The 14,269-nt window shown below is 59.9% G+C and overlaps 7 protein-coding genes across 7 annotated transcripts; 4 read left to right on the top strand and 3 right to left on the bottom strand.

The window, feature by feature from the left end:
• Positions 1-389: 389 nt before the first annotated feature.
• Positions 390-2,201, top strand: GGTG_07582 (hypothetical protein; the record flags this gene model as incomplete). The annotated part of the gene is made up of 1 exon (XM_009225406.1): positions 390-2,201. One exon carries the CDS (start codon positions 390-392, stop codon positions 2,199-2,201), a length of 1,812 nt encoding a protein of 603 aa, XP_009223670.1.
• Positions 2,202-2,505: 304 nt separating this feature from the next.
• GGTG_07581 (hypothetical protein) lies at positions 2,506-5,811 on the bottom strand (the record flags this gene model as incomplete). The annotated part of the gene is made up of 1 exon (XM_009225405.1): positions 2,506-5,811. One exon carries the CDS (start codon positions 5,809-5,811, stop codon positions 2,662-2,664), a length of 3,150 nt encoding a protein of 1,049 aa, XP_009223669.1. The 3' UTR covers positions 2,506-2,661.
• A 339-nt stretch (positions 5,812-6,150) lies between these two features.
• GGTG_07580 (hypothetical protein) lies at positions 6,151-7,275 on the bottom strand (the record flags this gene model as incomplete). Its single annotated transcript, XM_009225404.1, has 3 exons — positions 6,745-7,275; positions 6,365-6,669; positions 6,151-6,188 (listed from the first exon to the last, which is right to left on the bottom strand). The coding sequence occupies exons 1-3, from the start codon at positions 7,059-7,061 to the stop codon at positions 6,151-6,153; spliced, it is 660 nt and encodes a 219-aa protein (XP_009223668.1). The 5' UTR covers positions 7,062-7,275.
• Positions 7,276-7,923: 648 nt separating this feature from the next.
• GGTG_07579 (hypothetical protein) lies at positions 7,924-8,730 on the bottom strand (the record flags this gene model as incomplete). The annotated part of the gene is made up of 1 exon (XM_009225403.1): positions 7,924-8,730. The coding sequence occupies one exon, from the start codon at positions 8,728-8,730 to the stop codon at positions 7,924-7,926; it is 807 nt and encodes a 268-aa protein (XP_009223667.1).
• A 960-nt stretch (positions 8,731-9,690) lies between these two features.
• GGTG_07578 (inorganic phosphate transporter PHO88) lies at positions 9,691-10,963 on the top strand. Its single transcript, XM_009225402.1, has 3 exons — positions 9,691-9,915; positions 10,056-10,216; positions 10,321-10,963. The coding sequence occupies exons 1-3, from the start codon at positions 9,893-9,895 to the stop codon at positions 10,713-10,715; spliced, it is 579 nt and encodes a 192-aa protein (XP_009223666.1). The 5' UTR covers positions 9,691-9,892; the 3' UTR covers positions 10,716-10,963.
• Positions 10,890-12,759, top strand: GGTG_07577 (hypothetical protein). The gene is made up of 3 exons (XM_009225401.1): positions 10,890-11,370; positions 11,463-12,189; positions 12,256-12,759. Exons 1-3 carry the CDS (start codon positions 11,278-11,280, stop codon positions 12,687-12,689), a joined length of 1,254 nt encoding a protein of 417 aa, XP_009223665.1. The 5' UTR covers positions 10,890-11,277; the 3' UTR covers positions 12,690-12,759.
• A 44-nt stretch (positions 12,760-12,803) lies between these two features.
• On the top strand, positions 12,804-13,331 carry GGTG_07576 (hypothetical protein; the record flags this gene model as incomplete). Its single annotated transcript, XM_009225400.1, has 1 exon — positions 12,804-13,331. One exon carries the CDS (start codon positions 12,804-12,806, stop codon positions 13,329-13,331), a length of 528 nt encoding a protein of 175 aa, XP_009223664.1.
• Positions 13,332-14,269: the final 938 nt, after the last annotated feature.

Genomic DNA, 14,269 nt, shown 5'->3' with positions numbered 1-14,269 from the left:
TATACACACGAATCCTACAGCGACTGGCCAGGGAAATTTGTTCAAAGTCAGCACGTCGCACTTTCGGACTCGAACTTCCTATCGTAGAGCAGGGGATACCCGAAGACTTGCATCTATGCAGACAAGTAGCTGTATCTTATCCAAGGTGGCAGTGCGGGCGAACTGCCGACACAAGGCCGAGAACCTAGATCGGCTTGTGGAAGAAGATATATATAGGTGGAACATGGACCGTTGTTGATGACTAGAATCGATAGGTAGTCAACTTCCATTTCCTGCACAAGATTAGCCCATGCACTTTTATCCACTTTGACGGTCCTTCACAACAAAACCGGCTTTGTCTTTTCGTCTACCCTATAGCCCAAAGCCCTGGACTGGACATAGCGGGCATCATGTCACAGGCGAACAGGCTTGAGCATACGCCACAGCACAACGGAGCTGCTGCCAAAATCCCCAAAGGCACCTACTCAGCTACCCCGTCCATGATGTTCGTGGAGCAGGCAGGAACATCGAGATCAGGCACCCCAGGCTCGCAACAATCAACCTCCCCGGCGCCTGATCAGCAGCATCAGCCCGAGTACTCACTGGAGCAGCCCCTGCCCCTCTTCCAGGCTGTCAGGCGCTTCCCCAAGGTGGTCATGTACTGCATGGGCATCACGCTGGCCGTCATCGGGTGGGGCTACGACCTGGCCGTCGTCGGGGCCATCCCAGCCGTCGATCCCTTCCTCGCCGACTACGGCTCCCCCAGCGATGCAACGCCCGGCGGCGAGCTCATCGTGCCGGCCCACTGGCTGTCACTCTGGCTGGCCCTGCCTCCCGTCGCCTCGGCCCTTGGCGCTGTCGTCGCCGGCTGGTTCGGCAACCGCGCCGGCCGCCGCGCCAGCCTCATGCTGGGCTGCGCCGTCTCGTCCCTCGCCGTGGCCGGCATCTTCTCGTCGAACCGGCTGCCGACGCTGGACGGGCGCAGGGCCCTCTTCACGGCCGCCATCTCGCTGCAGGGCTTCTCGGTCGGCGTGATCAAGACGACCTGCGTGACCTACGTGTCCGAGAACGCACCGACGGCGCTGCGCGGACCCGCCATGGGGCTGTTCCCGACCTTTACGCTCGTCGGGCAGCTCATCGGGGCGGCCACCGTGTTCACAATCAGCAGGAAGGCGGACAAGGGCCAGGGCGGCGCCGGATACGCCGCCGCCTTTGCGTCCCAGTGGGCCTTTGCGTTCCTCGTCTTCGCGCTGGCGTGCTTCGCGCCCGAGAGCCCCGCGCACCTGATCCGCAGGGCCACCGCCGGGAGCGCCGGGGTGATGGTGGACGAGCTCATGGAAAAGAAAGCGCTGGCGTCGTGCACGAGGTTGTTCGCGCCCGCGGTCGACGCGCGGGCCGCGCTGCGGAGCATCGCGCGCACCGTCGAGGAGGAGCAGAAGGCGGCGGCGTCTAGACGTGGCGGCGGCGGGGCCGCGACGTACGCAGCGTGCTTCCGGGGCCCGGACCTGCGGCGCACGCTGATCGTGGCGCTGGCCAGCTCGACGCCGTCCATCTTCGGGCTCGACCTGCTCTCCAACGCCAGCATCTTCCTCAAGTCGGTCGGCATGGGCTCGAGCACCAGCCTGCTGTTCATGATGGCCGGCATCGTCGCGGGCATGGCGGCCAACCTGGCGGGCATCTGGGTAGTGTCGCGCGTGGGCCGCCGGCGGCTGATACTCACGTCGTTGGCCTTTATCGCCGTGTGCTGGGGCGCCATGGGCGTTACGGGCATCTGGGGGCCTCGGTCGGTCAAGGCAGGCGACGGCGGCGGCCAGGGCGAGGCGGTCGGGAGGCTTGCCTGGGCAGCGGCGGCGTGCATGATGTCGGCGCTGGTGGCGGCGGGGCTGGGCTGCTGGCCGGCCAGCTTCGCCGTGGCGGGCGAGACGAGCTCGCTGCAGCTGCGGGCACCGACCCAGGGCGTCGGCGGCGTAGCCACGCAGGCGGCCTCGACGGCCATGGCGGTGGCGCTGCCCTTCGTCTTCGGCCCGGACGCCGCGGCGCTGGGTCTCAAGACGGGCTTCGTCATGTGTGGCGTCTCCGTCGCCGGCCTCGCGCTTCACTGGCTGTTTCTCCCCGAGATGAAAGATCGCACCATGGCGGAGCTGGACGCTATGTTTGAGATGAAGATGCCGACGAGGGAGTTCCGGCACTGGAGGGAAAGCGACGAAAGGCGGGAAGAATGACGCGGAAGCCGATGGCCAACTCTTTGCTACACAGGCGCGCAAGCTTTTGGACTTTTAGAAGTGAGAGCACCGACGAGTCGTATGTTGTCCGGTCTATTTTACGCGGCCTGCTACCCCTCACACGACCGCATGTTCGGCATCACTGCGGGAGGTCGCTTTTGCCTCCTTTCCAGAGGAGCCAGAGCCGGAGACGTGGTTTGCATCCCCCATGGGAATAGGGTGCCTGCGCTTCTTCGAAAGACGGGGAGTTACTAACACGAGTGTTGCGTTTACGGTTTCATACATGAACATGCTGACTTGATGGCTGATATGGTACCTCGACATTTTAATTCACGGCGACGAAAAGACTGGAATTGTTGCGCATATAAACCGTACGCGCTTGATTATTATAAACACAATCTGTTTAACTAGGCAGCCTTCTATAACCTTAAAAACAAGAAAAAGAAACAAGGAAAAGAGTTTAAGATCGGGAGCCTTTGCCAAGCAAACCGCGTAACCAACTTGACAACCTCGAGAACCGCGTCCTTGCGAACGCCCGAACCCCGGGAGAAGCTTCCCGATGAAGACTCTGGCCTAGGTCAACTGCTGCAAGACTGCTGGAAACGCTCTTGGCTTGCTTCGGATCGACGGAGATATCATGACTCCGACCTAGGTCAACTGCTGCAAGATTGTGGGGAACGCCCTTGGGGTTGGCGCCTCCCCGCAGCAGGACCTGCTGGCCAAGGTCAACTGCTGCAGGACTGTTGGAAACACTCTTGGCTTGCTTCGGATCGATGGAGATATCATGATTCTGGCCAGGGCCAACTGTTGCAAGATCGTGGGGAACGTCCTTAGCATAGCTCGCCTTAGCATGCCTTGGGTCGACAAAGAAATGATCGATACACGCCATGTACTCCTGCGGCAGCGCGCGATGGAGAATCTCACGCGAGGAGAACGGTTCGTACCCAAAGTCGAACCTGGCCGCGACGTCTGCACCGCTGTCCAGGAAATCCTGGATGATGTGATACAGGCTGGGATCCTTTTCCTCGCGGCGGCTGACAGATATACTAATATTGTAAACGTCTTGCAAAAGCAATTCCCAGTTGGATTGATACCCGCTGACCTGGTCGTTGGGGTTGGCGCCTCCTCGCAGCAGGACCTGGACCATGGGTCGATCGGCACCCTCCACGGCGACCCGCAGCAACTGCGCGAGAAGAAGTGGCTCGTTTGGCCGGGAACCGAGTTCCTGGTTCACGTACCGACAAAGGCCGTATTTTGCGCAGACGTGCAAAAACTTCGTGCAGGCCGGCCTCAGGCTACAGCTCTTCCCAAACCCTTCGCGTAAGAGGGATGATAGCATTGTGTGATAGAAGTTGTCCCGAATAACCTTTTCGAGGCCGCGTAACGCCGCGTCGAGCTGATCCAGGAACCGCCCCAGCAGAGCCGGTTCGCAATCTGAACCTGGGTTGTCATTCAGGGCTCTGCAGTGGGAGAGAAACAAATCAAGCAAGCGGGTAATATAGCCTGCTTCTCCGAACATAAAATATCTGTGCGGCGCGGTCTTCATCTGCGACAAGATAGCGCCACAGATGATCACATCAGTGCCGGGGGCCGGGGGATCCCAGGTGGCGAGAAAGGCCTGCGTCTCGGCCCTGGCGAGGAAGTCCTTGGCGGTGCGGTGGAGAAAGTCCACTTTCCACCCAAAGTGGATGCTGTAAGACAACCTGCTTTCATCGACCGAAGGAAGCTGGGAGTGAACCTCGAGGAGGCCCTTGCAGCAGGCATTAAGCCGCTTCCGCATCTGCTTGTGTCGCTTGATAGCCTGTTGGACGTTGACCGGAGGGCCAATCTCAAGCTCACAGGCATAGTCGGCATCCCCTTGCTCCATAAACCAGTAGGTCATGAGAGGCAGTGGATCGTGGGCGTTTAGCGCCGCGGCGAAGATGCGCGCGGATTGCTGCTGGTAAAACTCTGGGACGTCGGAGAGTAGAATCTTCTTAAAGTATTCGTTGAGGTCTCGCGGCAGCTGTCGAAGCCGTACCTGGAGGTCCTTGATACTGTCGCCGTTGACGAGCCCCTCCTGGAACGACCGGACGACTAGTATGATCCAGAGAAAGACACCTTGGGCGGCCTCGATGATCTCATTGATCAGGTTGCGTCCGGCCCCGTCCTCCTCCTCTAGCTCATGGTAGTTGACATCGTTCTCGAAAGTGTCGCAAACGTACTTCTGAATATCCTCCCGGGTGAGGTCTTGCATGTAAAGCTTACGGGAGCCGGATTGACCGAATTTGTCTTCGAATTCGTTCCACGGACGGCTGGAGATGCAAATCTTGACGTTGGGGATGGACCGAAGGATGCCGATCAAATCTATTATGTCCTTGGGTTGGCCTTCAAACTCGTCGAGCCCGTCGATAAAGAAGCAACACTTCTCGTTAGACGCGGCGAGCAATTCACACGCCCTGCGCAGGACGGATATCAGGCCCAGCACGCTTGTCGCTGGGTTTGGTACCTGGAAAGTCCTGTCCCATGTCCCTGGGTGACTGGCGGTGCTCGAGTGGCGTTGCAGCTGCGTGTGCCCGATATCGGGGTAGATGTGCTCGATGAGTTCCGGGGACTGTCGTAGGATCTGATAAAGTAGAGACCGGAGGAGCCCCTGCTGCGACTTCTGCAGGGACTGCTTGGCGGCGTTCCAGAAAAAGAAACCCGCCATGATGAGTCGGTCATCCTGGGCCCAGGCTTGCAGCCTCCGCCTGGTCTCTCGATGCATACAAATGTACTTCATCAACGTCGACTTGCCGGAGCCGGGCTTACCCGAAACCCAGAACAAGTCCTCAGCCGATGTGAGCCATTCGGCAAAGGAAGAGAGAGGCGCGTCCTTCTCAAGTTGTGTCCCAAATACCCAGCAAAAGCTCTTGGAATGCGCCAATCGTATGCCCTCGTACCGGTCATCAATGGTGTCGAATCTCAGCTTGTCTAGCACGGCCTGCTCGGCTGAATACTGAACCTCCTTCTCAGCAACATGGAGGAGAGCCGACATTGGAGCCCTGTGGGATTCATCTCCGTGCAGCTCCTTTTTGAGACCGTCGTACGCGCCCTGAAGCCGGCCCCTCAGATCCTGGATATCCTTAGCCCTAGCGGCCTCAAGTCGGCGATTGTGTGCGGCGAGAAGGTCCAGCTTCCTAAAAATCTGGCGTTGTTGCGAGGCCATCAATTCAGAGTTGAGGGCTTTGCTGAGCTTGTCCATCCTCTTCTGTAAATCCTCGATCTTCCCGGCCTTCCAGACGGTCCTCAGAGCTTGGTGGAAGGATTTCCACTTATGCTTCCCTCCCTGGAGCTTCAGGGAGTCGAGGGCGCCGAGCAGCTCATTTGCGATCTCGATTGAAGACGTGGCGAGCTTTCCAACGCCGCCATCGGTGTGCGTGTGTGCTGGGTCCTCGTCATCGTCGCCGTCTTGTGGCGGACGGATCCCTTCGGCCAGGCCGCGCAGTTGCTGTGCGATCGCTTCGAGCTCCACGTATTCCGACTTTGCGCCCTGCTGAGAGAGCTCGCGGGCCGAGGAGATGAGCCGTCCCGTGACCTCGACAAATTGCAAGATGTTGGCTGCAAGTCCGAGCGCGGTGAGGGCATCCATGTTGGTGCGAGGTGCAGAAGTTCGGGGAGGTTAGGGAGGTTAGAAATGGAAATACGGAGCAGGCTTTGAAACCGGGCACCCGACTTGACCATCGATTCCTCAAAATCATGCGTGCTTGCCTCGGGCAACACCGCCATCTCATCAGCCATAGGCTGGAATTTGCCGCTGTTGGCTTGCATAGCGCCGAACATGATTGGTGGCAGCCAAGTTGGGAAATGCCGAGCAGTTACCTCATTCAGTAAGCCGAAGATATCTCATTGTCGCTTTGCGCTCTACAAGGCTCTGTCAAAAGCGTCAAGCAGCCTTCTCAGTGCCTTTTTCACTTGGCTCTCGAGGTCTCTAATACACCTTGTGGGTCCAGTTGTCAGGAGTGACCCCTGGAGTCGACTCGATGTCAACCATCTGACTTGATAAACTCGCTCCCAGAATATGAGGAGGAGTCTTCTCATTGACAGAAAGCTTCCCAGTACAGTTCACGGAACCCGCCCACGTCCTAGGCAAATACTTCGAAGTCGCACTTAAAACACAAAAGCGCCCAATCACAACATCCCACCCGCCCTCTTGGCGGCGACAAGCTGCGTAAAATTCGCGATGCGCCCCGCCGCAAGGTCAAAGGCGACACGGGCCTTGTTGTCGTGGATGGCGATGGTGCTCGTGTTGCTCGACGGCGTGGTGGGCGCGCGCGCGCTCGACGCCCACGCGATGGTGACGGCCGCGCCCGCCGGGTCGACGCTCCCGCCCGTCCACGCGCTGCAGCCGCTGCACAGCGCGTCGAGGCGCCAGTGCGTCGCGTTGGTCGTCGACGTGCCGAAGACGGCGTAGCTCGCCCCCGGGTAGGGCGACGGGGCGGTGCGGGAGCTGTTTGAGCCGCGTGTTAGATGCAAGTGCGCACATACATACTGAACCAGGAGAGAGGAACGAAAGCGCGCTCACACTGCTCGCCGGCTGCTCACGACGGCGCCCGTCCCGCCGTTGGAGTAGGCGATGGTGAGCGGGTTGTTGGTCATCTGGCCGCCCCAGGCCAGCGCGGCCCAGCCGACGGCGCGGGGCGCCACGATCTGGATCAGCACGTCGAAGGCTGTGCCCCGGGCCGCCGTGTCGGGCACGGCGACGCGGTAGGCGACGCGCTGTGTGCTGACGAACTCGGAGTAGCACACGGGCCCGTCGCAAAACTTGGCTGCTTGCACGACGGTCGGGGCGGCTGCGAAGAGCGCCAAGGCCGCTGTTGCAGACTGTAAAAGGAAACCCATCTCAGCTTGCTGTGATCTTATCGGAACTATGTTCAGGTCTTGATCTCCTCTGCTTTGCGCAGCTTCCGAGATCGGGCTGGCGAGCTGTTCAACGGGCGCGGACAGAAGCGAAGGCTAGTTCAGCTCCAGATCAGGATGGCGTCAACCGACAGATATAGGACAGACATCCTAGTGCAACCGCAATGGTCTCTCGCCCATATTTGGTGTGACGGAAAGGGTCGGCGGACCCCATGTGTGGTCCACGAAGGGCATTGTGGGATTTTTAGCCGGATAGTGCAAGGAGACAATGCGAAAGATGAACCTCCAATTGCCTCCTATATATGAGCAATATGCCGGTCTGTCCAGGCACTCGGCGACCTAGCCAGTCAGTGGCAAACAAGAGATACAGAGTGGTCGGCATTGGTGGCTGCAGTTTGGCTACCAAGTAACAGCCACCGAGGGGCGAGGAGTATGGCACGGCACTTGCATCCAGGGCCTTGCCTTGCTGGGAGAGAGACTGCCATTGCGATGCGGCGGCCAAGAGGCGGGAAGCAGCGGTCACGATGATGAATTCGCATACAAACGCCCTTCATGTTCTAGGCTAATGTCACAGCCCTCTTTCAAAATGGATCGCAGAGATGAACGAAGCAGTAGCGAATCAGAGGCGACATTTTACAAATTCCTTTGATTAGGGGCATTTAAACAAGACATAGCCGGCATCCGGAAAACGCCATTTCACGTCGTTTTGCCGAGCAGAAAAAAACAAAGGCCAGCACGACACATGTCGTAAAAGAGACGCCCGCGACGAGTCAAAGGCGGGCAAGCACAGCACACCACCTCTTCTCCGCCATCACCTCCCCCCATGTAGACAGACGATCACTAACTAGCCCCGACGGCCGGGCCACTCCTCCACCCACCGCCGGAAATCCCCCTCCGACGCAACCTCGACGGTGAGCGGGGCGCCGCGGGCCACGATCCGGTCCAGCTCGCCGGACGTGGTGGGCCAGGGCACGTAGCACAGGTCGCCGGTGCGCAGCGCGAGGAGCCGGCCGGAGCAGGGCGGCGTGAGCAGGGCGCGCAGCCCGCACATCTGGGCACCCGTGCAGGCCAGCGGGTAGCAGAAGGTCTGGCTGCCGAGGGGCCGAGCCGTCAGGTCGACCACCGTCACCTGGACCGTGGGCTCGAGATGGGGCCCGGGCTGGGGAGGGGGGTGTCCATCCAGAAGAGGCTTTCCTTGGCATAGGGACTGATTTGGCGGCCAATCGCTCCCGTGGCTGGGGTTCTGGGGATGCGAGGGGTTGTGATGGGCGCTGTACACGGTGACATGGTCGTTGGATGGGCCGGCCGAGTGGCCTGGCCCCATGCCGTGGTCATTGTGGGCAACAACACTGCTCGGGTTATTGGGCATGCCAGCACGAGAGAGCGTGTTCCAAGCTTGGGTCGTAGCGGAACTGGGAGGCGCCATTCCAGCACCGCCGCCGAATCGCTCGGGCTCGGTGTATAGCTGGCGGATGTCAGTGACAGAGCCTCTGCCGCAGTCAGCTCCGGGACCATCATTGCTATCGGAACCACCCTCCATCGCGGCCACGGTCCTGAGCTTGCGTTTAGCTTCCCTGTGCATTATGTTCATGCGGTGCAGATGGTCAGCTCCGCCCGCGCAGCGGTATACCGCGAACCGGTCGAGAGACATGGTGGGGATCTGATTGCTTCAGCAGGATGCTGGTTGCTTTTAGGGGGGGATATCTCCGGGAGGGCACGGTAGAGGGATTAATGGTGTGCATGGTCTTGTGCTAGCTCAGACATATGCTTAAGGACTCCCTGCCCTTGCAAAAATAATGATCGCTTCAACATGATCCCGAAAGGAAGACCAACACATTATGCCTACCAGGTTTGAATGAAATGATTAAGACGGAGGAGCGCATAATGGCTGGGTACGGTCACGCTCCTTTTAGTCGACCGTCGACTGAAAGAACAACAACATGCATAATATCCCATTCAAGCACCGCCTCCACCCTACTACGGCATGCAGTGTTAGTCCTTTCATGTGCTGCCTAAAGTATTTCGGCGATAGCTTCCAAACGTTCCAGTCGACCGCTGTTGCCAATGGTCGGACGGTCGTTAAAAAAAATACAAGGTATAAATATAAGCAAAAAGCTTGCCAGGCAACCTATCGGGTGCCTGGTTGCGAAACCTTAAAGGTTTGCTTCGATCCTCTAATCTTTCCAGGTGAGCAGGCATTTTATACCCTCGGTAGGGTATCCTGCGGCGACAACACCTGTACTCGAACTCGAGACGTACAGAGACTAGGAATTACAAGTAGGAGCCCGGCTCTTACCAATACCACTAAACCACGCCCTGTAGGCCTTAGGAGTTGAAGAATAAGGCTATTAACCGACTTTATAATGCTTGGGCGTCATCCATCTTTGTCAAGAACATTGCTTGCAAACAACGATGCTTTGCAAACAAAACTGGTGGTTCCTACAGTTTCCAGTGAGCCTACGATGCAGAAAGAAAGCAGACACGTGGGATCCACGCTCTAGTGCTGGTGTGTGCCAAGGCCGACGCGCCCCACCCGTGCCCAAGCCAGCCACTCAGCCGCCACATTGATCCTGCTGTTGGGGACGGGCCCTGCACAGGCCCCATTGGAGAAAGACTGACTTCCACGTATACCTTCAAATTCTCATGTGTGGTCCTGAGAAATCGCCTTTCCGCTCTCCTCTTCTTTCCTCATCCCTCTCCCACGCTCACCTATTGTGCGACACGCTGCAACTGCCACACCCGACGGGCTTCTTCGGCTTCTTCCATACCACCACTCTCATTTCCTCAAGACACGGCATCGCCGTACCGTCAAGATGGCCGGCCTCAGCCCCCAAATGTAAGTGCGACACCCGCCCGCGCATTCCGCTGGGTAGGAAACAGCGCAGCACAGCCAACACTCGACCTCGAGCGCATCGCGGCGCCAACCTTGCTGTGCTTCCGCTGCTGACAAGTCGCCGACGATGGCGGACGCAACAGAACCAACATGGTCATCATCCTGGGCATGATGCAGCTGGCCAAGAAGATACCGTTTGAGGATCCCAACGTCCTCAACATGGCGCGTGCCGGCTATGCCCTGAGCAACCTGCTCATCCTGGGCGTCTCTCTCTACATCATGTCTTGCATCAACAAGAAGAAGGGTGCGCATCCTTTTTCCCCCTCCCCCCGCACTCCCCGCGCGTGTCCCGTGCGCATGGTCAAAACAGGGGAGACATGGCTGACACAAGACCTCGGCACCAAACAGACCTCACGACCCTCAAGTACGTCGAGCCCACGCCGGTCGGGTCCTCGGAGGAGCCCAAGCTGGTGACGACGACGATCCACGCGTACGACATTGGCAAGCTCAAGGAGGCGCTCCGCTCGCAGGCCATGGGCGTGGGCATGATGGCCGTGATGCACCTCTACTTCAAGTACACCAACCCGCTCCTCATCCAGTCCATCATCCCGCTCAAAAGCGCCTTCGAGTCCAACCTGGCCAAGATCTACGTCTTTGGCCAGCCCGCCTCGGGCGACCTCAAGCGCCCCTTCAAGCAGGCCCAGGGCCTCATGGCCGGGCTCCAGGGCGGAGCCGTCCAAAGTGACAAGAAGGCCGTCGAGGCTGCCGAGCGTGCCGGCCGCGGTGGCGCCAAGGAGGAGTAAGGGATTTGGAAAGGGCAAAAATACGGGATCTCTTTTCTTTCATTTCTTTGATGTAATTCTTTTCGGCGCCCGCGTTGTTTCCAAGTGCCATGTTGATCTCTTCGGTACCTTACATAGGGGATTGCGGAGCGGCGGCCCTGCACCTGGTCGATTAATGCATAAGCAATGCGCTTGGGGCCTACCAGAATGTCATGCCGACTAAAGCGATTGGTCGGCAGGAAGCGCAATCCGGTGCCGTGATTGTGAACAGAACAAACGATTTGTCCAGCTGGAACCGCCGGGGCACATGTTGGACCATGGACCAGGTTTACAATAGTCGAGGCGCGGGCCTTTCGGAACGCGCCACTATGCAACGGCTAGGTGGTGGCGTCACCACTGATTTCGCAGCGATTTCGTAACTCCGATCCTTGAGCCGCATCGATCCCCTGCAACATTCAACTTCCTCCCTTTGCGGCAGCCCCTGGGCGAATTCAATTGTTTCCAACCGAAAGCCAACCACAGCCTTCGACTTTAGAATTCGACGCCCCACGGCATTCTTTACAGCCAGCGACTCGCACCCTCCATGATGGAGGCCCCAGGAACCCCTCCCCGACAGCACGCATCGTCAGGACGACGGCCGCCATCCCCACCAACGCCCGAGGTTACCCGCCGAATAGTATGCCCGCTTCTCCGACGCCCCAATCCCGTCTCGGGCCGGGAGACGCCTGGCTAACCTTGCTGTGCTGGCTAACCTTGCTGTGACCCCAGGAGGAGAACCGCCTCAAGGCAAAAGCTATCCGCGACCAGCATGAAGCCGCCGCCCGCGCCGCCGGCAGGTCGACGCTGCCGCCCAAGACGGCCTCCGGGTTCGTGGCCACGGACGATATCCACATAGTCGGCGGCGACAACAGCCGGGCGACCAGGAGCAGCAGGAAGCGGCCTCACAGCGAGACGGAATCATCGGCCGGACCGCCGACGACCCGCGCCTCGACCGCCATCAGCCGCGCGACCGTCCCGACTAGCATCCGCGATGCGCGCGCGGCGCCAACCAAGGCGGGCGAGGAGGCGCCCCTCAAGGCAGCGCGCAAGTTTACAAACTACGTCGACTACAACCTGAGCGCCATGACCGACACAAAGGGCGGCTTCATGACGGCCGACGACGACCCGCACAACTACGCGCTCAACTCGGGCGCCAAGGGCAAGGGGGCGGCCGAGGAGCAGCGGCCGGCGCACATGACGCAGGAGGAGTGGGAGCGCAAGCAGCTGCTCAACAAGCTACGGCGGCAGAAGGCCGGGCCGTTCGAGCCGGGCATGAGCGCGCTCGTGTCGGACGCGGAGCGGAAAAAGTGTCGCGAGTGCGCGAGCCTCGAGGTCGACTTTGTGTGGGACGAGGTCTTTGGCGTCTGCGTGTGTGGCACGTGCAAGGAGAAGTTTCCGGAAAAGTACAGCCTCCTGACTAAGACGGAGTGCCGGCAGGACTATCTTCTCACTGAGCGTGAGTGCTCTCCTACGAACCCTTGATAAGTCTGCCCCAGCTAACCTAGACGCTGCCTACCCCCAGCCGAACTCCGCGACGAGGAGCTCCTGCCGCACCTCAACAAACCAAACCCGCACAAGTCGCACTGGCACGACATGATGCTGTTCCTGCGCTGCCAGGTCGAGGAGTACGCGCTCGGCCCGAAGCGGTGGGGGTCGACCGAGGCGCTCGACGCCGAGTTCGAGCGGCGCGAGGCCGACAAGCGGGTGCGCAAGGAGGAAAAGTTCAAGAGCAAGCTGGCCGAGCTCAAGAAGCGCACGCACGCCGACGCGTTCCGGCGCGCCACAAAGGCCGGGCTGGCCGAGGCGGGCGGGGTCAGGGCCACCAAGTTCGGCGACAGGATCGGGGCCCGGGGCCCGCACGTGCACGACTGGGGGCGGGCCGTCGAGAACGAGGCGGGCCTGTCGGTCAAGACGTGCCAGTCGTGCGGGATGGAGGTCGAGGAGCTGGAGTTTTAGTCTTGGCCTTGCTGTCGTGTCTGTCCTCTAGCGTGCTAGCGTATGCGTGATATCACTGCGTTTGTCTTTTTTTTTTTCGACCGAACCGGGTTTCCGGACGGCCATTTCTCCCGGATGAAACGTGAGGAGATGGGACCTCGTCGATTGCAGATCCGCACGCTGGTGGGCCCGTCCCATTGGTTGGCGGGCGCGGGAGGTGTTCCTTCTGCCCTCGTGCTGAACACCCTGGCAATCCCAGGAAGTGGCCACCTAGCAGACACCATCTCAGAATCTGTCGGGCCAATCACGCGCCGCCAGGTGGGGCACGGCCGTGCCAGCGCTGGCGGTCGGGTGGCCCCTGCTCTGTGCATTGTGTGCTCGTGGGAGGGAGCTGGGCAGCTGCTTGTGCTGTGGCCGCCTGGGGGTGTGATGAAATTTGCAGCAACAGCGCCCGCAAGTCACAGCAGCAAGCAAGCAGCAGCCTTCTTGGCGCGACAGGCCAAAGCCAGGCCCGCCGACGAGCAAGGAAAAAAAAGGCCAGCAAGCCCACCATCGTCGACAGCAACGTCGAGCCGAAGCAGCCGCCTTCTGCGCCCTCTCTCAACCCCTCGACGCTGGTCTGCCGGCGCAACCCACCGGAACGACGACATTTACCGCTTGTGATTCCATTCGTTTTTTTTTTTTCTTCTTGTCCAGCATACAGATACAGCCTCGAGCTCGGGCTCCTCGTTTCGTCGAAGCATCGCAAAGTCTGGTCCGGTCCCGCCCCCCTCTCGCCGCCATCACCACCTCGCCCGGCCGTGCCCGATACTTTGCGCGCCAGCCTACCGCGAGTGGCTGGCCGAGAAAGAGCAGAGCCGCAGAAACCGACTTCTCCCGCCTCTCTCAGGTCCCCGGCCGTCCCAGTTGCAGAGCCAGACTCTTGTTCTCTCGCACCCCCGCTCTTTGGAAGCGCGAAAGACGTCCACGCTGTCCCCTCCAGGTCCCTGCGCGCTTCTGCTCTTGCCCTCCTGGTAGTTGATGGGGACGAACGCGGGCAACGGAGTCGGCCCCGGCCCCGGAGGCGGCGAAATGTCGGGCATGATGCAGTCCAATCCCTCCAACGGGCCCCATGCCACGGAATATACACTCCAAGGTTCGCCCCGGCCCTCCTTTTTCTTTTCTCGGTCTGCGCGTGCCTTGCTTGCTACGGCCCGGCCGCCGCGAGAGGATGCGTTTCCATGAAGCTGCGGAGCTATCCCGTTCATGCTAACATCGTCTTCCTTCCGCGCCCAACAGGTGTGATGCGCTTCCTGCAGACGGAATGGCATCGACACGAGCGCGACCGCAACTCGTGGGATATCGAGAAGCAGGAGATGAAGAGCCGGATAGCCTCACTCGAGGGCTCGGCTCGTCGGGCCGACGCGACGCAGAGGGCGCTCAAGAAATACGTCACCATACTGGAGCAGAAGGTGAAGGAGCAGGCCGCCAAACTCAAGGCCAACGGCGACACGTCGGAGCCTGCCACCAAATCCGTCAGGGAGGAGCGAGAGGCCCTGATCAAGGAGCGGCTTGGGCGTAAGAACTCCTACCTCTCGATTTAACTTTCGTGATATGTCAAG

Source organism: Gaeumannomyces tritici, assembly GCF_000145635.1.
Source record: "Gaeumannomyces tritici R3-111a-1 unplaced genomic scaffold supercont2.4, whole genome shotgun sequence".
Lineage (NCBI taxonomy): Eukaryota > Fungi > Ascomycota > Sordariomycetes > Magnaporthales > Magnaporthaceae > Gaeumannomyces > Gaeumannomyces tritici.
The sequence above is the reverse complement of the archived record's forward strand: the minus strand, read 5'-3'. Positions and strand labels throughout refer to the sequence as shown.

What these genes read in the sequence shown, in the direction of transcription:
- GGTG_07578 (XM_009225402.1), top strand. Translation starts at nt 9,893, where the DNA reads ATGGCCGGCCTCAGCCCCCAAAT. An exon ending in GCCGGCCTCAGCCCCCAAAT is followed by an intron (nt 9,916 to 10,055) that starts GTAAGTGCGACA and finishes CGGACGCAACAG; the next exon opens with AACCAACATGGTCATCATCC. An exon ending in TTGCATCAACAAGAAGAAGG is followed by an intron (nt 10,217 to 10,320) that starts GTGCGCATCCTT and finishes GGCACCAAACAG; the next exon opens with ACCTCACGACCCTCAAGTAC.
- GGTG_07577 (XM_009225401.1), top strand. Translation starts at nt 11,278, where the DNA reads ATGATGGAGGCCCCAGGAACCCCTCCCCGACAGCACGCATCGTCAGGA. An exon ending in CCGAGGTTACCCGCCGAATA is followed by an intron (nt 11,371 to 11,462) that starts GTATGCCCGCTT and finishes CTGTGACCCCAG; the next exon opens with GAGGAGAACCGCCTCAAGGC. An exon ending in GGACTATCTTCTCACTGAGC is followed by an intron (nt 12,190 to 12,255) that starts GTGAGTGCTCTC and finishes GCCTACCCCCAG; the next exon opens with CCGAACTCCGCGACGAGGAG.